The sequence below is a fragment of the Propithecus coquereli genome, unplaced genomic scaffold, assembly GCF_000956105.1.
Source record: "Propithecus coquereli isolate 6110/MARCELLA unplaced genomic scaffold, Pcoq_1.0 Scaffold80, whole genome shotgun sequence".
Classification (NCBI taxonomy): Eukaryota; Metazoa; Chordata; class Mammalia; order Primates; family Indriidae; genus Propithecus; species Propithecus coquereli.
Window position 1 is genome coordinate 7,580,560 of NW_012154174.1, and position 17,670 is coordinate 7,598,229.

The following is a 17,670-nucleotide window of genomic DNA, read 5'->3' on the forward strand; positions in this document are numbered from 1 at the left end:
AGCCCACTGAAGTGTTAATAGTAACTTCACTGGGTGATGGGAATTTGGGAAACTTTTATATTTTTATACCTTTTTCCATATTCTATATTTTTCACTTAGATCATGCATTACTGTTAGAATAAAAATCAGAATACTATTTATTTTTAAAGTAAGGCATAAACTTGTATATAGCTTATAATGATATTTTTAAATTGCATTTTTTAGAAAGATTGGAAGAGTGATGGGAATATGAGTGTTTTTTCCCCCTCTTCTCTGTTTTCCAAATTGCTTGTGATGTGGCTCCAGTCCTTGTATAATCAGGAACATAAATATAACAATTAACGGCATGGTTGCATCAAAGGGCTGAGAAACGAGAAGGGGAGGACAGAGCAAAATGTGTGGAGTTCGGCCTTTCCAGGCCCTCTTGAAAGTTCAGGTGATGGTCTGTGCTGTGAGGGAGGCCTGCGACGTTGCTCAGAAGGTCTTGAACTTTGAGAGCTCATCTTCCCTTCCTAACTCCCCCTTCCTTCCCCAGTTCCTGCTGATCAGGTGTCCATAGGGAGGTTTCTTTCTCACTGTTCAGAAGCTTTCTGCAAGATGCTGAAAATACAAGCATTGGTTTGAGCAGCTAATCTATCTTATGCTCCTGAATTTGAGGATTTCAGCTTCTGTTTAGGTTTCTTTGAAGGTAGATGCTGGTGACCACAGGCTGTGGAAGAGTAAGAGTCACTTGTGAGGATAAGACTGAAGGGACTACAAACTCTCAGGTCCCAAGAGGCCCCAGTCTAGGACAGCTCATGTCTTCCGCTACTTCCAGGCCAGAATGGGACTAGCAGAAGTTTAATGTTTAAAAAAGAGAAAGCAAGCAAGAACAAAAAGAGGTTATAGTTATTTCCATACATACTGTTTGATTATTTGTCTATTTAAATTAAGTATGCAAAGGAGGCTTGAATATTTTTCTGGTCTAAAATTTTAAATAAATAGACAATTTTTAAATAAAAGTGAGGTATGTTCTTTAGCAATGATCTGGCATTTAGCCTCAGCATGCTGGCTGAGGTGGAGTCCAACTGTCCGTGGCTGAGGGCAAAGCCCTGAAAGAATGGAGAGAGACGCTGAAAGATGTTCACTAACCTGAGAAACCACCTTTGAATGGAAAAGAGTGATCTCGGGTTCACATGCGAGACAGTTCAGGAGAAAGAGAGCCAGCTAGGAGAACATTAGGAACTTACTCCCCGTTGAGTTTAAAGTCTTCTGCTTTAAGGCAAGATGCAGGTAAAAGTGGCCTGCAATGGCTTTTGACAAGCCCCTGAAAATCAACGGAACAAAGACTTGGCCTGGTGAGCGGGTGCCGGCACACAGTTCTCACTGCTGTGATTCAGCGCGAGTTCGAAACCTCGCTCTGCTTTAGCCTGGGAAAAACCAGAGCCAGCAAACCCAGTTCAACTCAGCGAACTGTTGTTGATCATATGCTAACTGTAAAGCGTTTTGCTAGGAACTGTGGAGATTACAAAGATAAATAAGATATGAACCTTCCCTCAAAGTATTAACACTCTAGTTGGGTAGAGGGATAAGGAGATATATATTAGGATACATAGACATATATATATATAGAGAGAGAGAGAGATACATACATATTTATCTATATATGAATGTAAGGCAACTCCCTTTTGAGGGATAATTTTGGAAGTAAAAATCTCATATTTGGGCGTATTCTAAAGGCTAATGCAAAAGAGGCCTAATTAGGTTTGTCTTTTTCTTTAGGTCTAATTCTAAATTATAGACCATTCTTTTAAATATTTGTAGCCTCCTTTTGATTGTAGTACATTCCTGAAAATGTCTTCTAAAGTAGAATGTCAGCCCGTTGAGGGCAGGAGCAATTTGCCAGATGTGTTTACTGTGCCTACGCCCTCAGTAAGTGTGTGTTGGGTGTTGTTAAATGAATGTGCAAAAGTCAAACAACAGATGGACATACTCCAAGGGGCTGCCTGTCTCTCATTGAGCTAATTGTAAAATTCATAATTACTCTTCACCTTTTAGGCACAGTCTTCTGAGATATATTCTCAGTGTTCCGTGTGGTCTTTATTTTGATGCTCTTGTTTCACGTCTGAACATAAAGTTGTGAGCATCTAGTCAAGACCAGGGAATCACTGCATTCAATGTTCTCTGTGGCTTACATCTCTGCGTCTTTGTGTCACTGCAGTTTTAATCACTGGCTCTCCTGTGTTTCCATTCCTCACTCATTGCAAAGTGCAATAAAATGTTCACATCTTTTAAACAAGCGTGGCCATACTGACAAAGCAGGGGAAGCCAAAATTTAACAGTTAGATGATTTTCAAACGCTCAACATTTGTATCTGAAAAATAGTTTAGGGATACAGCGAAGTCTAGGTTCAGAAATCAAATGTTATTAAAGCTGAGGACAGCCTGTAGCAGCTTTTGCTATATACCTGGTAGCTGCTCACTCAAATTTCAGATAGGCCTAGTAATGATAGAAAATAAATAACCTTATAAGTGAGTTAGCCTTATGAACCCAAAACTGTTCATTTGCAGCAAAATGTTACTTATCTGCATAGACTTGCAACCTAACCTTAAGAAGCTGTCTCTGGGCAAGGCTAAGACATCTCAGTATATACTGAGTCTGTGTCTGGGAAGCTGACAGCAAGGAGCTCTTCCTCTCCCGGGGTCTGGAGGGGTGTGAGTGCCTGTCTGTCCATGTGCTGTTTTAACCTCCCGGTGCTGGACTCCGAGTCTCCTCCTCCTGCTCTTTTCTCCCCGTGATGCAGAGCCCAGCGCTGGTGCACTAACCTGCAGCGTCTCTGTGCTTCTCTTCTTACCTCCTCTTTCCCCTTCTCTCTCCCTCTTGCTGTGATGTGTCCAGAAAAGGAAGTCGAGTTCCAGCGTGCACCTGATGGTGAGCCTTGCCTGCCCACCCATCCGCCCACTCCATGCTGCCTGCGCCCGCCTGCAGCCACGCAAACCCATTCTGCCATGTGCGTGTGCTTCACTCATCCTCACTGCATGTCTGTGCTGTGTGGGCAGGTGTGGCCTGTCCTGCCAGGCGGAGGCCGTTGCCCAAGGTCACCCAGTGGCCTAAAAAGAGGGCATTGGAGGGTGTGGTGTGGCACCTGCCGCTGTGGAGGTTGGACAGCCCCCAGCAGCCCAGAGCAGGAAGTGAAGCTGGCAGGGACCGGGGCTAGGTGGCAAGCACAGGGAGAGACCCTCACTCACGCCGCTCAGGAGGAGAGGCCCTGCTCACCAGGCATGAGCAGCTGCTTCCTGCAGACTGGCAGCCAGAGGCCAACTGTGTCGTGGGCAGAGAGAGGAACTGGTTGTAGGCTCCTAGCTCTGAGCCTCGCTCTCCTGACTTTTCTCCTGTGCAAGTCCTGTCGTCAAGCTGTGCCCAAAGTTTCATCCTGCCCACCCAGCCCTTGTCGGGGAGGGAGACAGCCGAAGGACTACAGTGAGCTCATCATCTTTCTCATGGTGCACAGGGCACCAAGGGGAACCCAGCAGCCTGAGTTGTTGTTATGAAACCATCCATTAAAGCCAGAGGTGGGGCCACTTGGTGACATCCCAGCCCTCTGCAGCTAAGGCAGGTTTTATGGGCACCCTGGAATCCTTGCCCCCTGCGAGGATCTTGGTCTCAGCTGGGCTTTGCAGGCGGGGCAGCCTTCTCCAATCAGCCCCAAACAGGAGCTCAGCATCGGCCACTGAGGTAGGAGGACTCTGCTCCTTCTGGGAGGAGTAGGACAGAGCAGAGCTCACATGAGTTCAGACCTGTGGCCTGACTACTCCTGGGACCCTTCTTCTCCAGCCTGCAGAGCCCAGTGGGGTCTTGTAGCACTTGGTGCCTGGCTTACAGTTCCATGTCTTGCCCTGGGTCTGGGGATGTCAGCCAATGACAGCAAGCTGGGGGTGGATGGCTTCAGGTCTGGTCCAGGAGGCCTCCAGGCACGTAGGACAGTCATGATGCTATTCGTTTGTGTCCTAGAAGAGAAGAAGTGTCCTGTCAATGTGTCCTCATGTGCACCCTGCACAGAGTCGGTAGCCACGTGTTTGTCTCACTGCCTGTTGAAGAACTTGCAGGTCTCAGGCCACACTCTTCAGTGGCCTCTGACTCCATTGGGACTTCCAGCTAGACCAAGTGCACTGGTTAGGGAATCGTAGAGGCAGAGAGCATGGCATTGATACGGCTCCTGTCCCGGACATGGGCCTCTTTCCTTCCTACCATCCTCCTCCCACCCCTCCCTTGCTGTACCACTCAGTGTAACATTTTGAAACACAAGGAGATACCCCTGGTGGTCCTGTTGATGCTAGAAGTGTTGGACTGTGGGTGTCCTATTCTGTCCTAGTGGCTGGGTTCTTGGAGCTCTGCCCTCACTTGCAGCTGATCAAGTTCAAGCTTTGTCAGGCAGAAGGGTAAAGAGCACAGCTCTGTGTCTGCTCCTCAGGGTCAGTGGGTGCATTTTTATCCAGAGTCGACTTCCACCCCTGTCCTTTCTGGACACCAACTCCTAGGCCAGCTATTCTTTCTCTTCTCCTTCCTCTTCTTTTCAGGTCAGCCTTTGAGCTGGTGTCATAAGGGGAAGGAAACGTGGGTGCCTCGTTGAAAGGGCAGCAGGGGTCCCACAGATGGGGACCCGGAGTTTCTGAATTTCATTCTGCTTTCTTATAAACCACCCTCCTTTCCCCTGTAAAGTGGGAAGAAGATCTTGAATTTCTTTGGGTCAGGAATGGTTGTGCAGTGACATGGCACCTGGCACAAGCAGAGATTTCTGGAGAGATGTTTTAAAACAAGTCTTTGGGCTGGTCCCACCTTGAGAATGCCTCCGGAGCTAGGTCTCTGGGCCCCTCCAGACACTCCCTTCCTCTGACCATCTCTCCAGCCAGAGTTACGGAGGCCACCTTGGGCCTCGCTCCTCCGGGCCAGGCCGGGGGGCAAGGGAGGTCTGGGAGTTGAACCTGAGCAGCTTTGGTGACTCTAGAGGAACTAAACCATCTGTTTTCTTGTCTCAGCCACAGAGCAACAACAAAAACAGTCTCGTAAGCCCAGCCCAAGAGCCCGCGCCCTTGCAGACGGCCATGGTACCTCCTGACTACAGCTTCTCCGCCTCTGCCCCTGGCTGCCCCCTGCTCCTTCCCTCTTCCTCTTCTTGCCCTCCCTCCCAGGCCGCCTCAGCCTCTTCCTTTCTTGGTCCCTGCAGAGTAGGCTGCTCTGCGTGCTGCCCTGCAGGCCCCTTCCCCGTCATTGCCTGCTTGGCTGCCCTCGTCCTGCATGGCGGAACTGCTGCTCCTGCTCCTCTCACTGTGCTGTTGGGGGGAAGAGTTACCAGGGCTCTCAGCTAAACCTCCCAGCCCCAGCCTGGGACCCCCAGTGGGTCTACTGTGGGGGCCGGGAAGGTGAGTTGCTTATAAAAGGAGAGGGCAGGAGCTTTCTTGGAACCTGTACATCAGTTCTTGGAGGCCTCCTTGTAAAACCTGCCACAGCCTCTCCTCTGCAAAGCCAGGAAACAGGAAGGAGGGCTGGGTCCCCACCTCTGGATGGTGCCGAGGTCTCTGGGTTCCTGGAGAGCCCTGTGCTGTTGAGTTCTCTCTGGGCTCTTCCGAGGCGCACTGCGTGCTCTCAGAGCTCCCGCTAGCGGGGGCTAACTGGAGAGTGAGCAGGGGTGTGACTGGGAGAGAAGGAGGGGTGACTGTGCCTGCTACTCCCCTCCTTCTTGCAGACCCTCGTGCTGCCTGATGTGGTGCTGTAGGGCCAGGAATTTGGGGGAAGGCAGAGGGTGGGTGAAGCAGGCAGCTCCCTGGGCTCAGTTTGCTGAGGGGGCCTCCTGGGTCTTTTTGGGAGACCTTATCCTTCTACTCTCCTGTGTCCCTGCCTTCCGTGCACCCCTTGATGAACACTGTGGGCAGGGCTCGGCCCGTGCCTTCAGTCCTGCAGCTCCTCCAGTGTACTCACCTGTGGGACCCCCATGTGGAAAGAACCCTCAGAACCAGCAGGAATCAGAGACAGGCCCTTGTCCTCCCGGCCTCCTGGGCAGCTGCTTCTGTTAAGTGCCAGGCCTCTCCTTGTTACCAGCAGTGCTCCTGCCTAAATTCAGGGCTCCCCAGCTGTCTGGGACCCGAACTGAGCCAGGATATTTTGTCTAGTGGGGATGGCCGGTGGGCAAGCCTCAGTGGTCATCATAGGGTCTCTGGGGGTCCTGGGGTGGGGGTGGGGTCCCTTAGGGAAGAGCTGTAGGTCTGTCCCCAAGTCAGGAGGGTAAATTTCATTTTCTCTCACAGGAGCCACAAACCACCGTGGTGCACAACGCTACAGATGGGATCAAGGTGAGTGGCTCCCAAGCCTGTCTCCTGTGCGGGAGTCTAGAGTCACGGGGGTCTAGAGTTCCTGCAGGTGGAAGTCTACAGGCTGTATCCCGAGGCAGCGGTGTTTGCAGAGGCCGGGCTGGGGGCAGTGTGTGCCCGTCAGCTGTTCCCTTCAAGGAAGGGCCTTACACCCGAGTGATTCAGGGCCGGGCTCTGCAGACACATGGACCTGGTTTGAATCCTGGCTCAGTGCCACCTGGCAAGCCACTTGACCTCTCTGCACCTCAGTTTTCTTATCTGTAAATTAGGGAGAATAATAATAAAATCTTCCATGAATTTTGATGTTTAAATAAGGGTAAAAGTTAGCTAAAAAAACAGGCAAGAGGATTATCAGACCCCAGAGCATTCTCCATTGCCTCACCCCTACGTGCCGTCTGTGTTTCCACTAACATTAGTAAATATTTATTCAGCCCAAGCACCATCCGGTCCTGGCTTACAGAGGTGACAAGACAAATTCCGTGTCTACGGGGTGGGGGAGGGGCAGATAGCAAACCAGTAATCGAATAAGATAAAATCGAACCGTGATAAGTGCTCTGAAGAAAATGGCACAAGATAAAGAGAGAGAGGGTGAACAGGGCCTTTGATTAAGCGGTCAGGAAAGGGCCTTGCCCCTGACTTTGGGTCAGGGGGTGCCCTACCTAGGCAGAGGGAACTGCAGGCACAGAAATCAAGACAAGCAAGCAAGGGGGAGAGTGGTGGGAGGGTGAGGAACTGGAGAAGCAGCAGGGCCTGCTACCAAGGCCCTTTAGGTGTGTATGTTTTCTCTATCAGCAAGGGGAACCTATTGGCGTTCTTAGCAGGGAGTAATAGAATCCAATTTACAATTTAAAAGGTCACTCTGGCCCTGTCCTGGGCCAAGAATTCTAGGGAGGAGGCAAGCATGGAAGTGGGGAGACCAGAACTGCTGTCGTAGTTCAGGTGCAAGATGCTAGTGGCTTGGACTCAGGCTGTAGCCGTGCATTTGAAGAGAAGTAAAATATGGGATTTATTTTGGAGGCAGAACTGACAGGTTTTATTTTAGATCGGGTGGTCAGGATAGAAGGAAAAGGGAGAAAGAGAAGAATCAAAGATGACTCCAGGTTTTAGCCGGAGTAACTGGGTGGATGGTGCCAGTCACTGAGCTGAGGAAGACCAGGGAGGGATGCAGAGTTTTGCAAGACAGGTAGCAAGGGTGCAAGTAGGACGTCTGTGATTCCTCCTCGCACCTCTCGTAGGAGCACATGCTCTGCTTTTGTTCTGCTCGGCTCCTCTGGTGTCCAAAGGCCAGAGCATATAGAAACATGTTCTTTTGGCCCACAGGGCTCCACAGAGAGCTGCAACACCACCACAGAAGACGAGGACCTCAAAGGTAAGTGCTGGCCCTTCACAGGGAGAGAACCCCAGCAGCGACCCAAGCACCTTGGCTCCAGTGGGGCACTTGCCTTGTCTGCCCCCGGAACTGGGGATGGTGGCTCCTTAAACCCTCAGGAGAAATAAAAGTAGCCAATAAAAGTTACTTGCCATGAGCCAAGATATGAGGCCCCTGTCTGGTGTTGCTGGGCTGGGCAAGAGGCTTCTCTTCTTCCAGCCCAAGTCTAGAATATCTAAATTAGAGATTCTCCAGGAGCCAGGGCTCAGAAAATGGTTCCTACAAAAAATAAAAAGAAAAAAAAAGAAAACGGTTCCTGTTGCTAGTAATGATGTGGCATCCCAGAACAGGGGCATCTCAAGTCCCTGCAGAAGTAGCCCACAAATGTCATGAGTCATAAGTAGAGTGACCAATTGTTCTGGTTTTCCCAGAACTGAGCTGATTCCCAGGATGCAAAACTTTCAATTTTAAAACTGCGACAGTCCTGAGCCCACTAGGATGAGGTAGTCAATCTAGTCCCAAGATCTTGGTTGAATGATGGAGTCAGAACCAATCTGACGGCTGTGAAGCCACACGTGGCTGTGTCCTAGTGGTCTGCTGAGGACCACCAGCCTAAGCTTGGGCTGGCCAGAGTGCCAGGGGGTGTGGGAGGGCATGGCAGGCCAGACCACTGGGAATCTCTGTCCTGGTCTTTGGTTTGGCCTTCTGGAATTGCTCCCTTTGCCTTCATTAAGTGACCTTAGGCCAGGCTATCAGAAAAGATGGAGGAATGTGTTAGGACAGAGCTGAGAGATCATGCCCAGGGGCTATATGGGGGCACCAAACCTTTGAGAATGAAAAAAAAAAAATAGAAAGCATAAATGATTACAGCAGTAAAGAATAGCACTGCCAGGCTGCTGGAGTGTGGTCAAATCAATTCGATGCTAGCGGAATAGGAGGTGCCTTCAACTGCTGGGCTCTTGATCTGTGGCCTAGCCCCCTCAAACATCTTCCCCGGGAGCAGGGGTCCTTGTACAGGCTGTTCTTAGGCTCTTCTGGAAGCCACAAACCCAGGTCTGTGCACCGCCCTGGTGCTCTCGGCCAGGAGGCCTCTCTGGCAGAGGCGGCGGCATGGGATGTGGTCCAGTGTCCATAGCAGCCCGAGGCGTCACCTTGCCCCGGCTCTGCAGTGCCACGGGCTCGGGTCCTGTCCGGCTTGCTCGCTCACCTGCCTTGTTCTGTTTGTTTTGGCTGCTCTGCCTTGCCCTGCCCTGCCCTGGCTGGCTAGCTGCCCCGCTCCGCACTGGGAATGGCAGCTTGGTGCCTGAAGGACGGAGCTCCCGGGACAGAACAGCCCCCTCTGCAGGCATGCAGCCCCAGCCTTCTCTCTGCTCCTCAGCCAGTAAGTGTGAGGGAGGCACATTCTGGCTTCCGTCTCCCTGGCTCATCCTGAAGCCCCTCAGGGACCCCCACCAGAGCTGTCAGCCCAGCCCTGCTGCCCTTCTTAGTAAACTCCGGGAGCACAGCATCTGCTGGGATGGGGGAGCCAGCTGGAGGCTCTGCTAATACCAGGCAGGGGCCCTGAGTCTGGGGCCCAGAGAAATAGCAGAAGAGTGGGCGGCAGGACCTGGCATGGAGGGAGGGAGTAGAAGGCCACTGGGACGTGCAGTGGCCTTGCCTCGGCAGCGAGCCAGGGGGAAGGGCAGAGGCAGAAGTCAGGTCCGCGGGCACGGGAGGGGGCTGATGGGGAAATTGTGAGAGCTGAGGAACTGCGATGGGCGTGCAGTGTTTCCTCAGGCTCAGTGTAGTATCAAGAGCACGGGGTTGGGTGAGACAAACCTGAGTGTCAGTCCCAGCTACACTCCCTTCAAAAGTGTGTGAAGTAGTTTAACCTCCCTTAGCTGCAGTTTCCGTACCTGTAAAGTGGAAACAAAAATGGCACCTACCTCATAAGGTCGTTACAAAAAAATAGAAGAAATAGTAGAAAGTCTTGGTGCAACGCCTTGCTGGGCTAGTGGTAGCTCGTGTTTATATTTTTAGTTCTGTCTGTGTTAGAGGATGCCCTTGTCTGCTTCTCCTCCCACCATTTCTCCTCTTAGTTTCTAAACACAACCCTCTTCACCCACAGGGCCCCAGTCAGGTCCTGCAGATGGGTGTGGGGGCTTGGAGAGGGTGTGTGTGTTATGTGTGCATACCTGTTGCTGCTTTAGAAAGTGGATAGAGTTTGGTGGTTCCCCTCACTGGCTGTTTGTCCCCCGGAGCTGCCACCTAGTGGTGCTGATGGCTGTGGGGCCCCCTCTTGGATGCACCTTTGGCTGCACCGCCCCCTCCCAGCTGTGCGCCGTGGTGGTGCTGTTCTAATGCTTGCATTTGTCTTGCAGCCTCTCGCTCCTGTGAGGAAAGGCTTGCGGCCTGGGCCAGCCCAGGGCTCAGGTCAGGGTTAGCCGGAGCTCAGTCTGAGCCCTCCCTTCCCCTGGAGCCCCCCCTGCTAATAGTGGTGCTCCTTGTAAGTGAGCTGCCCATGAGAGCAGGACGTCACCAGCTGTCCCTTGGCTTGGGATAGGGTGGGGAGGGGGGATCTGAGGGCACCAACTCTGCCTGCCTGTCAGTTTGAGCCTTGTCTTGGTTTTCCTGAGGAACACGTCCCAGCATGAGAGTTGGTGTGAAATGTGTAGCTTTCCAGGGTAAATGGAGCCGTCTCTGGTGAGAGGCTGTTCGAGAGGTTTTATAGTTCCAAGACCACTGATCCCAGAAAAGCCCTTGGGATTGAGAGCAGGGTGAAGCATCCATTCTAGGGCTCTGTTCATCCTCTGCAGCCCTCATCCCTGGCTAGATTCTGCTCTTAGGCTGGCCATTGCCCAAGTCTAAGTTCTGGAGCACCGAGTGGGGGCTAAGCTTTGGGGTGGTAACTGAGACCTGACTGAGCCCCTTGCGGTGAGAGAAGTAAGCAGGGGGTGGAAACTGCCATCCTGGGACCTGCTTCTCAGAGAGGCTGAACCTGCCGGGGATGGGATACACGGACTCTGTTCCAGGACCCCCACCTGTTAGACAGGAGTGTTTTCTGCAACCTGGTTGTTGATGGAGAGGGAGGCAAAGGCCAGAGAACCATAACTAACGGGTGGGCTTCAGGAGGAAGGGTCATTGTCTCTGCAGACACCGGAGGAGGGGATGGAGGGAAAGGTGGGCTCACTCTTCCTGCCGGGGGCCTTAAAGACAGAGAAGAGGGATGTCTGTGTCATCACAGGGGACTCCCCAAAGGATTGAGGGAGGCTCTCTGTCACTTGGGAGGTTCCCCAGCAGGTAAATTGGTGGGTTTTTCCCTCCACAGTGCGAAAACAGGAGATCATTAAGATCACGGAACAGCTGATTGAAGCCATTAATAATGGGGACTTTGAGGCCTACACGTGAGTAGAGACCCATTTCCTTGTGACCTAAGTCATCTCTCAAGGCCTTCCCTGCTTCCAAACAGCAGTTAGGACCCTGGGGAAAGGGAAGGCTGGGACTTGGGCACAGTGTCTGAGTTAAACCCGAGGCCCCTAGGCTGGAAGCCCTTCCAGGTAGATGCCCTGTGACTGAGCTCACCCGAGGTGTCCTGGCGGTGGGCAGGCGGAAAGGCCAGGGCTGAGCAGCCCAGCAAGGAGGCCCTGAGGACCTTAGCAGTCTTGTCAGGCGTGGCCCGGGGTCAACCTGCTGCTACTGCATAGCCTACCACTGATGAGGAAGAAAGACAAGGAACTCCATAGAAGCCTGACAGGTTTTTTGTTTTTTTTGTTTTTGTTTTTGTTTTTCCCCCTACAGGAAGATTTGTGATCCAGGCCTCACTTCCTTTGAGCCTGAGGCCCTTGGTAACCTCGTGGAGGGGATGGATTTCCATAAGTTTTACTTTGAGAATCGTGAGTGGGTTCGTGCTGCTGATATACTCCTGCCTGCCCCTTCACCCCCTCTGCCTCTGTCCCCTGCTCACCTCCTGATCCCAGTCGCCCACTTTTCCCTGATGTGACCTTTCTGCTGCACTCCTACTCCGTACGCTTGCCTCCTTGTGCCCTGACTGTCTTAAATGGACACCTCTAAAGTGCCAGCTCCAGAGCCCTCAGTGCCCGTGCATTCTGCAGCTGCCCCATGGCAGTGCCAGTGGTCACAGTCAGGGTCACTGTACTTCTTTAAGCCTCACCTCTTTCCAAGACAGATTGGAAACCCTTTGAGATTAGGGTGAGATGATCTCAGCAAGTAATAATAAAGCTCTATGTCTGCAGGTTTCCCAATAGAGAAAATTAAAACCAGGATAAGAAGGTACAAGGAAGCAACAGGCACTGCACTGTTGGTGATTTGTGAGGTCAGAAGTTGTGGCTAGATCTCCCTGAATATCAAGCGAGGCAGGTGTCCTGGGTTGGGCAGGGGGCATACATGCTGGCCAGTTTGTGGAAGTCCCAGGGGATAAGAAGTGAATCATCACCCCCTCCCATCTTTCTCTCCACTCTCTGAGACCCTCCCTTTCCTTATTTTTTTCTCTTCTTTCCCACTTTATCCAGGGCCTTCCCTGTCCTGCCCTGAGTTTTATTTAGTCACTATTTTCTCTACTGATTCCTACCCTTTCCACATCTCAGCTGCACATGTAAACCGTTGGCTATCTAAGTAATTCTATTAGCCAGAAGCAATGCCAGAGTTTATATTAGTTCTAGGAAAGGTCTCATGTAGCCCCTGTCTAACATTTGAATCGAACTAAAATGTGAATTTCAATAAAAGCAACACAATTTGCACAGCATGTGCTGATAACGGCACTCCGGCTTCCTTTGCCTTTCTCCTGGAGGGTCCTGGGAGCCCTGGGACTATCCTGAGCTTGGTGCTTTGGTGATTGGTGTCTTTTAAAAAAAAATCACAGGCCGGGCGCGGTGGCTCACGCCTGTAATCCTAGCACTCTGGGAGGCCGAGGCGGGCGGATTGTTTGAGCTCAGGAGTTCGAAACCAGCCTGAGCAAGAGCGAGACCCCATCTCTACTAAAAATAGAAAGAAATTAATCAGACAACTAAAACTATATAGAAAAAATTAGCTGGGCGTGGTGGCTCATGCCTGTAGTCCCAGCTACTCGGGAGGCTGAGGCAGAAGGATTGCTTGAGCCCAGGAGTTTGAGGTTGCTGTGAGCTAGGATGATGCCACGGCACTCGACCCCGGGCAACACAGTGAGACTCTGTCTCAAAAAAAAAAAATCACATCAATTTTGTTGGATAAGTTCATGATTTTGCTCTGCAGCCCTAATTAGGGACAAGCCAATCCTTATGAAATCTAAACATCAGCCTAAGGCTTTAGTAAGAGTCACATGGCCCTGAGATCAAATGAGTGATTTGGGCAAATAATCTCCTTGAGCTTATTTCCTTATCTTATAATGAAGAAAATATATGGACCAAGAAATACAGCTCATGCATGTAAAACCCCCAGCACAATGCCTTATTAAAAGAATAGTTGCTGTTATCATTGTTACCCACTTTTCTCTTCCTTTTGGATAATGGAGACTAATGTAATGAGGTTTCCTGGCCTCTGGAGGGTATATGGGAGGACTTGGAGACTCTGGGAATGGTTGCTGGAGAGACAGTGGGACATGGAAGTGCAGGCTGGGAGGAAAATGCAGGTGCCCAGGCCTGACGCCCTCCTACCTACCCCGCCCTGCCCTGCCCCCTGCAGTCCTGTCCAAGAACAGCAAGCCCATCCATACTACCATCCTAAACCCACACGTCCACGTGATTGGGGAGGACGCAGCTTGCATCGCCTACATCCGCCTCACCCAGTACATCGACGGGCAGGGTCGGCCTCGCACCAGCCAGTCAGAGGAGACCCGGGTCTGGCACCGCCGGGATGGCAAGTGGCTCAATGTCCACTATCACTGCTCAGGGGCCCCTGCCGCACCGCTGCAGTGAGCTCAGCCACAGGTGCTCCTGGTTTGGGGGGAGAGGGGCTGGGAGGGGCTGGGACAGGTGGGGTCAGAGGAGGAAGACAAGGCTGGGAGGTGGCTCTGGGAGAGGAGGTGTGGGCCATCCCAGAGCAGTAGCAGAGGCTGGGCAGTATGGTTGCAATAAGTTACGCTCTGAAATGAGACGGATTTGTGTCTGGCTCCATAACTCCAAATTAGGTGGCCTCAGACAGGTTACTTCCCCTCCCTCAGCTCAGTTTCCTGTCAGAGAGAAAGAGCGGTACCTACCTCACTGAACTGGTGTGAGGATTAAATAAGATACTAGAAGTAAAGTACTTAGTAAATGCTCAGCAAATGTGAAGCAGCGTTACATTTAACATTAGCTTCACCCTTTGCCCCATCTCCTCAGGCAGACTTGGCCACATGTGTAGTGTGCAGTGTGCTTAAGTCCCTGGAACTCTTCTGTGTGCTCACTGTCCTCTGTTCTGTTACCACGTTCTGTCCTGTTTGACAGGGGCATTAGGAGATTCCAGCCGGAGGTCGAACCTTCGCAGCCAGTGGCTCTGGAGGGCCTGAGTGACAGCGGCAGTCCTGTTCGTTTGAGGTTTAAAACAATTAAATTACAAAGCGGCAGCAGCCAATGCACGCCCCTGCATGCAGCCCTCCCGCCCGCCCTTCGTGTCTGTCTCTGCTGTACCGAGGTGTTTTTTACATTTAAGAAAAAAAAAAAGAAAAAAGATTGTTTAAAAAAAAATGGAATCCATACCATGATGCGTTTTAAAACCACCGATAGCCCTTGGGCTGGCAAGAAGGCAGGAGTTTGTGTGATGCCCATCCTGGCAGGAGCAGCGGGCTCACCCACCAGCCCTGAAGAGGGTGAGCTTGGCCTCTGGCCCCCATGGACTCAGGGGGACCAGGCAAGAACTCTGACAGAGCTTTGGGGGCCGTGATGTGATTGCAGCTCCTGAGGTGGCCTGCTTACCCCAAGTCTAGGAATGGACTTCTTCAGAACTTGCATGGGCGCCTAGAAGGAGGCTGATGCGAACATCGTGGCCATCAGACCTACTTGGGAGAGAACGCAGAGCTCCCAGCCTGCTGTGGAGGCAGCTGAGAAGCAGTGGCCTCAGGACTGAGGGCCCGGACATTGCTGTACTGTTTCATTTAGTGTGGAAGGGAAGAGAATTGGTGCTGCAGAAGTGTGTCCGCTACGAAGCCGATGAGAAACCTCATGTTAGTCTGACATGCACTTACTCACTCATCCATTTCTATAGGATGCACAATGCACGTGGGCCCTGATATTGAGGCCTGATCCCTGCAGCTAGGAAGGGGGAGAGGTTGCTGCTTTGCTTCGTGTTTGTTTTCTTATAACTTAGCAAGGTGAGAGCCAGGCCCTGGTCAGGGCTCCCCTTGCCACCTTTGGCAGTTCTATTTCTGTGCGGATCTGAACCATCTTTGTCTTGCCTTTTCATGGTGGTGGTCCCCTTGCTGACCCTCATCTGGGCCTGGGCCCTCTGCCAAGTGCCCCTGTGGGATGGGAGGAGTGAGGCAGTGGGATAAGAGGTGGTGGTTGTTTCTATGCATTCAGGTTGCCTCAGGGCAGCCTCCCTTACTCTTTCCTTGCTGCACGTCCATCTCTTTTCCTGTCTGCTCTGGCAAGAAGAGGTGTCCTCCTTAAAGAGGCCTCTTTACTGACCAACTGAAGTATAGACTTACTGCTGGACAATCTGCATGGGCATCACCCCACACACACACCTGCATGTACCCAAAAGAGGTGTCCAGAGCCAAGGCTTCTACATTCATTGTCCCTCTCTATGCTCAAGGAGTTCCATTCCAGGAGGGAAAGATCTATACCCTAAGCAGATAGCAGAGAAGATAATGGAGGAGCAATTGGTCATGGCTTTGGTTTCTCCCATAACAACTCTGCAGATTTATCTGCACTTTTGGGGGAAAGGTTGGTAGACTCCAGCTCCCTGGACTACCTTCAGGAGGCACAAGAGCTGGGAGAAGAGGCAAAGCTACAGGTTTACTTTGGAGCCAGCTGAGAAGGGAGCAGACTCATAGGTGCTGGTGCTTGGATTTAGCCAGGCTCCTCCGAGCACCTCATGCATGTCCCAGCCCCTGGGCCCTAGCCCTGTCCTGCCCTGCAGCCCGCAGTGCCAGCACGCAGATCCCTTCACCACCGGGTTTGGTTTTGCTGGCTTGAAGACAAATGGTCTTAGAGTTCACTGAGACCCATAGCTTCATATGGCTGCTCCAGCCCCACTTCTTAGCATTCTTACTTCTCTTCTGGGGCTAATGTCAGCATCTATAGACAATAGACTATTAAAAAAAAAACCACCTTTTAAACAGGAAATGGAAGGCATTTGATGCAGAATTTTTGCATGATGACATAGAAATAATTTAAAAATAGTTAGTGTTTGTTCTGAATGTTGGTAGACCCTTCATAGCTTTGTTACAATGAAACCTTGAACTGAAGATATTTAATAAAATAACCTTTAAACAGTCCATTGTGTTAACTGCTGTTGGAGGTTTATGGCCAGCGGCTTAGATTTCAGCGGCCTGGGTTGCGAGTCTTCAGGTGGAGAGAGGTACCTTCTCCTACTCCCTTTGGGCCCTTTTTAGAGTAAAACTTCCCCATGAACTCATCAGCCTCCAAGCAGTCCCCCTGCCGGCGAGGCGGGTCTGGGGCGTGCGGGAGGATGCGGGCCCTCGAGTGACAGGCTGAGGTGTCGCCCCGCCCTCGGGCCCGCCCCACCCCCTCCCCGGGTGGGCCGGCCCGGCTCCCCCTCCGCGGGCTGAGTGGACGAGTCCGCGCCTCGGGCCCACCCCTGCCCCGGAGCCGCGGCGCCCGACGCTCGCCGGACTGTGCCACCGGGCGGGGAGCGGGGGTGCGCTTTTGCAGGCGGGGCGCGGAGCCCGCCGCCTCGGAGGTCGCGGCTCGGCTTAGCGCTGAGGGGGACCATCTGGTGTGCCCGCATCTCGGTCGCGCGGCTGCCAGACCTGGAGCCGGTGGGGACCCAAGCGGGTGCCACGAGCGGCAGCGCGCCGCCTCCCCCCGGTGGGAGCGGTGGTTGGGCCCAGCTGCGGCAGAGCGTTCGCTCGGAGATGGCGGAGCAGCCGCGACGCGGCCCGAGGCCCCGAGAGCTGGGAAGCCGGGCAGCCCCGGGACGCGGCGGAGCCCGGGGACAGCGGGGACGCCGCCCAGTCCGCCGGGTGAGCCGCCCTTGAGAAGAACCCCTCCCCCGCGCGTAGTGTGGCTCTCACCCACGGCCGTCCTCAGTCCTCCCCTCACTGACTTCCCTTGAGTGTTGCCACCAGAACCACCCCCAGGGTCGTCCCGGGCGGTGCGTCAGTGCGGCCCAGCGCGCCCCCCGCCCTGTGTCCCTTCCACTAGCCTCCCTCCTAGCCGCCTCGTTCCCCTCAGTTCGTCCCCTGAGCACGGGGCTCCCTCCTCCCCTCGGGGCTCTTCCAGCCCAGTGCCTGTCTCGATGTCACCCCAGAATCACCTGAGCGCCCCTTGCCCCTTCCCCTTTAAGGTCCCACATCGACGCGCTCCTCACATCCACCTGTGACCCCGTATTCCCCCTCAACAGGGTCCCTCCCTCCGCGAGCCCAGTCCCCACTCGGTCCCTGTCCTGCGTCTCGTCTCGCAGCGCTGGGCCCACGCCCCAGCCTGCGCGGCCCCCACTGGCATTGCGCGCTCTGCTCGGCCGCGGAGACCTGTTCAGTGTCCCCCCAGAAACCTGCCGCCGCTGCACACACGCACCCCGCGCACACCCTGTTGCTACTTCAGTTTTATCATCCCGCCCCACGCCGGCCCAGCAGCGCGCTCAGCACCCCTCCCCTACATGTCGCTGCTTCTTGCAGGTATGAAGCTGAAATGCAGTGCGAGAGCACCGGCTCTGGAGCTTGACGGGCCTGACTTTGAATCCCGGGCCCTCCGCCTACTGCGCTTGTGACCCTGGGCAAGTTACTGAGTTTCTCTGGGCCTCAAATTGTTTCTCCGTAGAATGGGGCTAATAACAGTATGTACCTCTCACCTATGTCTTAGGGCTGTGTGAGGAATCAATGTATGTAAAGCTGTTAGAAGAATGTCT

At 52.9% G+C, this 17,670-nt stretch overlaps 1 protein-coding gene across 1 annotated transcript in view; it reads left to right on the forward strand.

The window, feature by feature from the left end:
* Positions 1 to 16,078, forward strand: part of CAMK2G (calcium/calmodulin-dependent protein kinase II gamma) — a 68,932-nt gene extending 52,854 nt beyond the window's left edge. Inside the window, exons 14-21 of the mRNA XM_012663224.1 lie at positions 4,995 to 5,063; positions 6,261 to 6,305; positions 7,644 to 7,692; positions 8,960 to 9,073; positions 11,000 to 11,075; positions 11,470 to 11,564; positions 13,348 to 13,592; positions 14,088 to 16,078. Of these exons, the coding sequence (XP_012518678.1) occupies positions 4,995 to 5,063; positions 6,261 to 6,305; positions 7,644 to 7,692; positions 8,960 to 9,073; positions 11,000 to 11,075; positions 11,470 to 11,564; positions 13,348 to 13,580 (681 nt within the window). The 3' untranslated portion in view covers positions 13,581 to 13,592; positions 14,088 to 16,078. The remainder of the gene's footprint in view (positions 1 to 4,994; positions 5,064 to 6,260; positions 6,306 to 7,643; positions 7,693 to 8,959; positions 9,074 to 10,999; positions 11,076 to 11,469; positions 11,565 to 13,347; positions 13,593 to 14,087) is intronic.
* Positions 16,079 to 17,670: the final 1,592 nt, after the last annotated feature.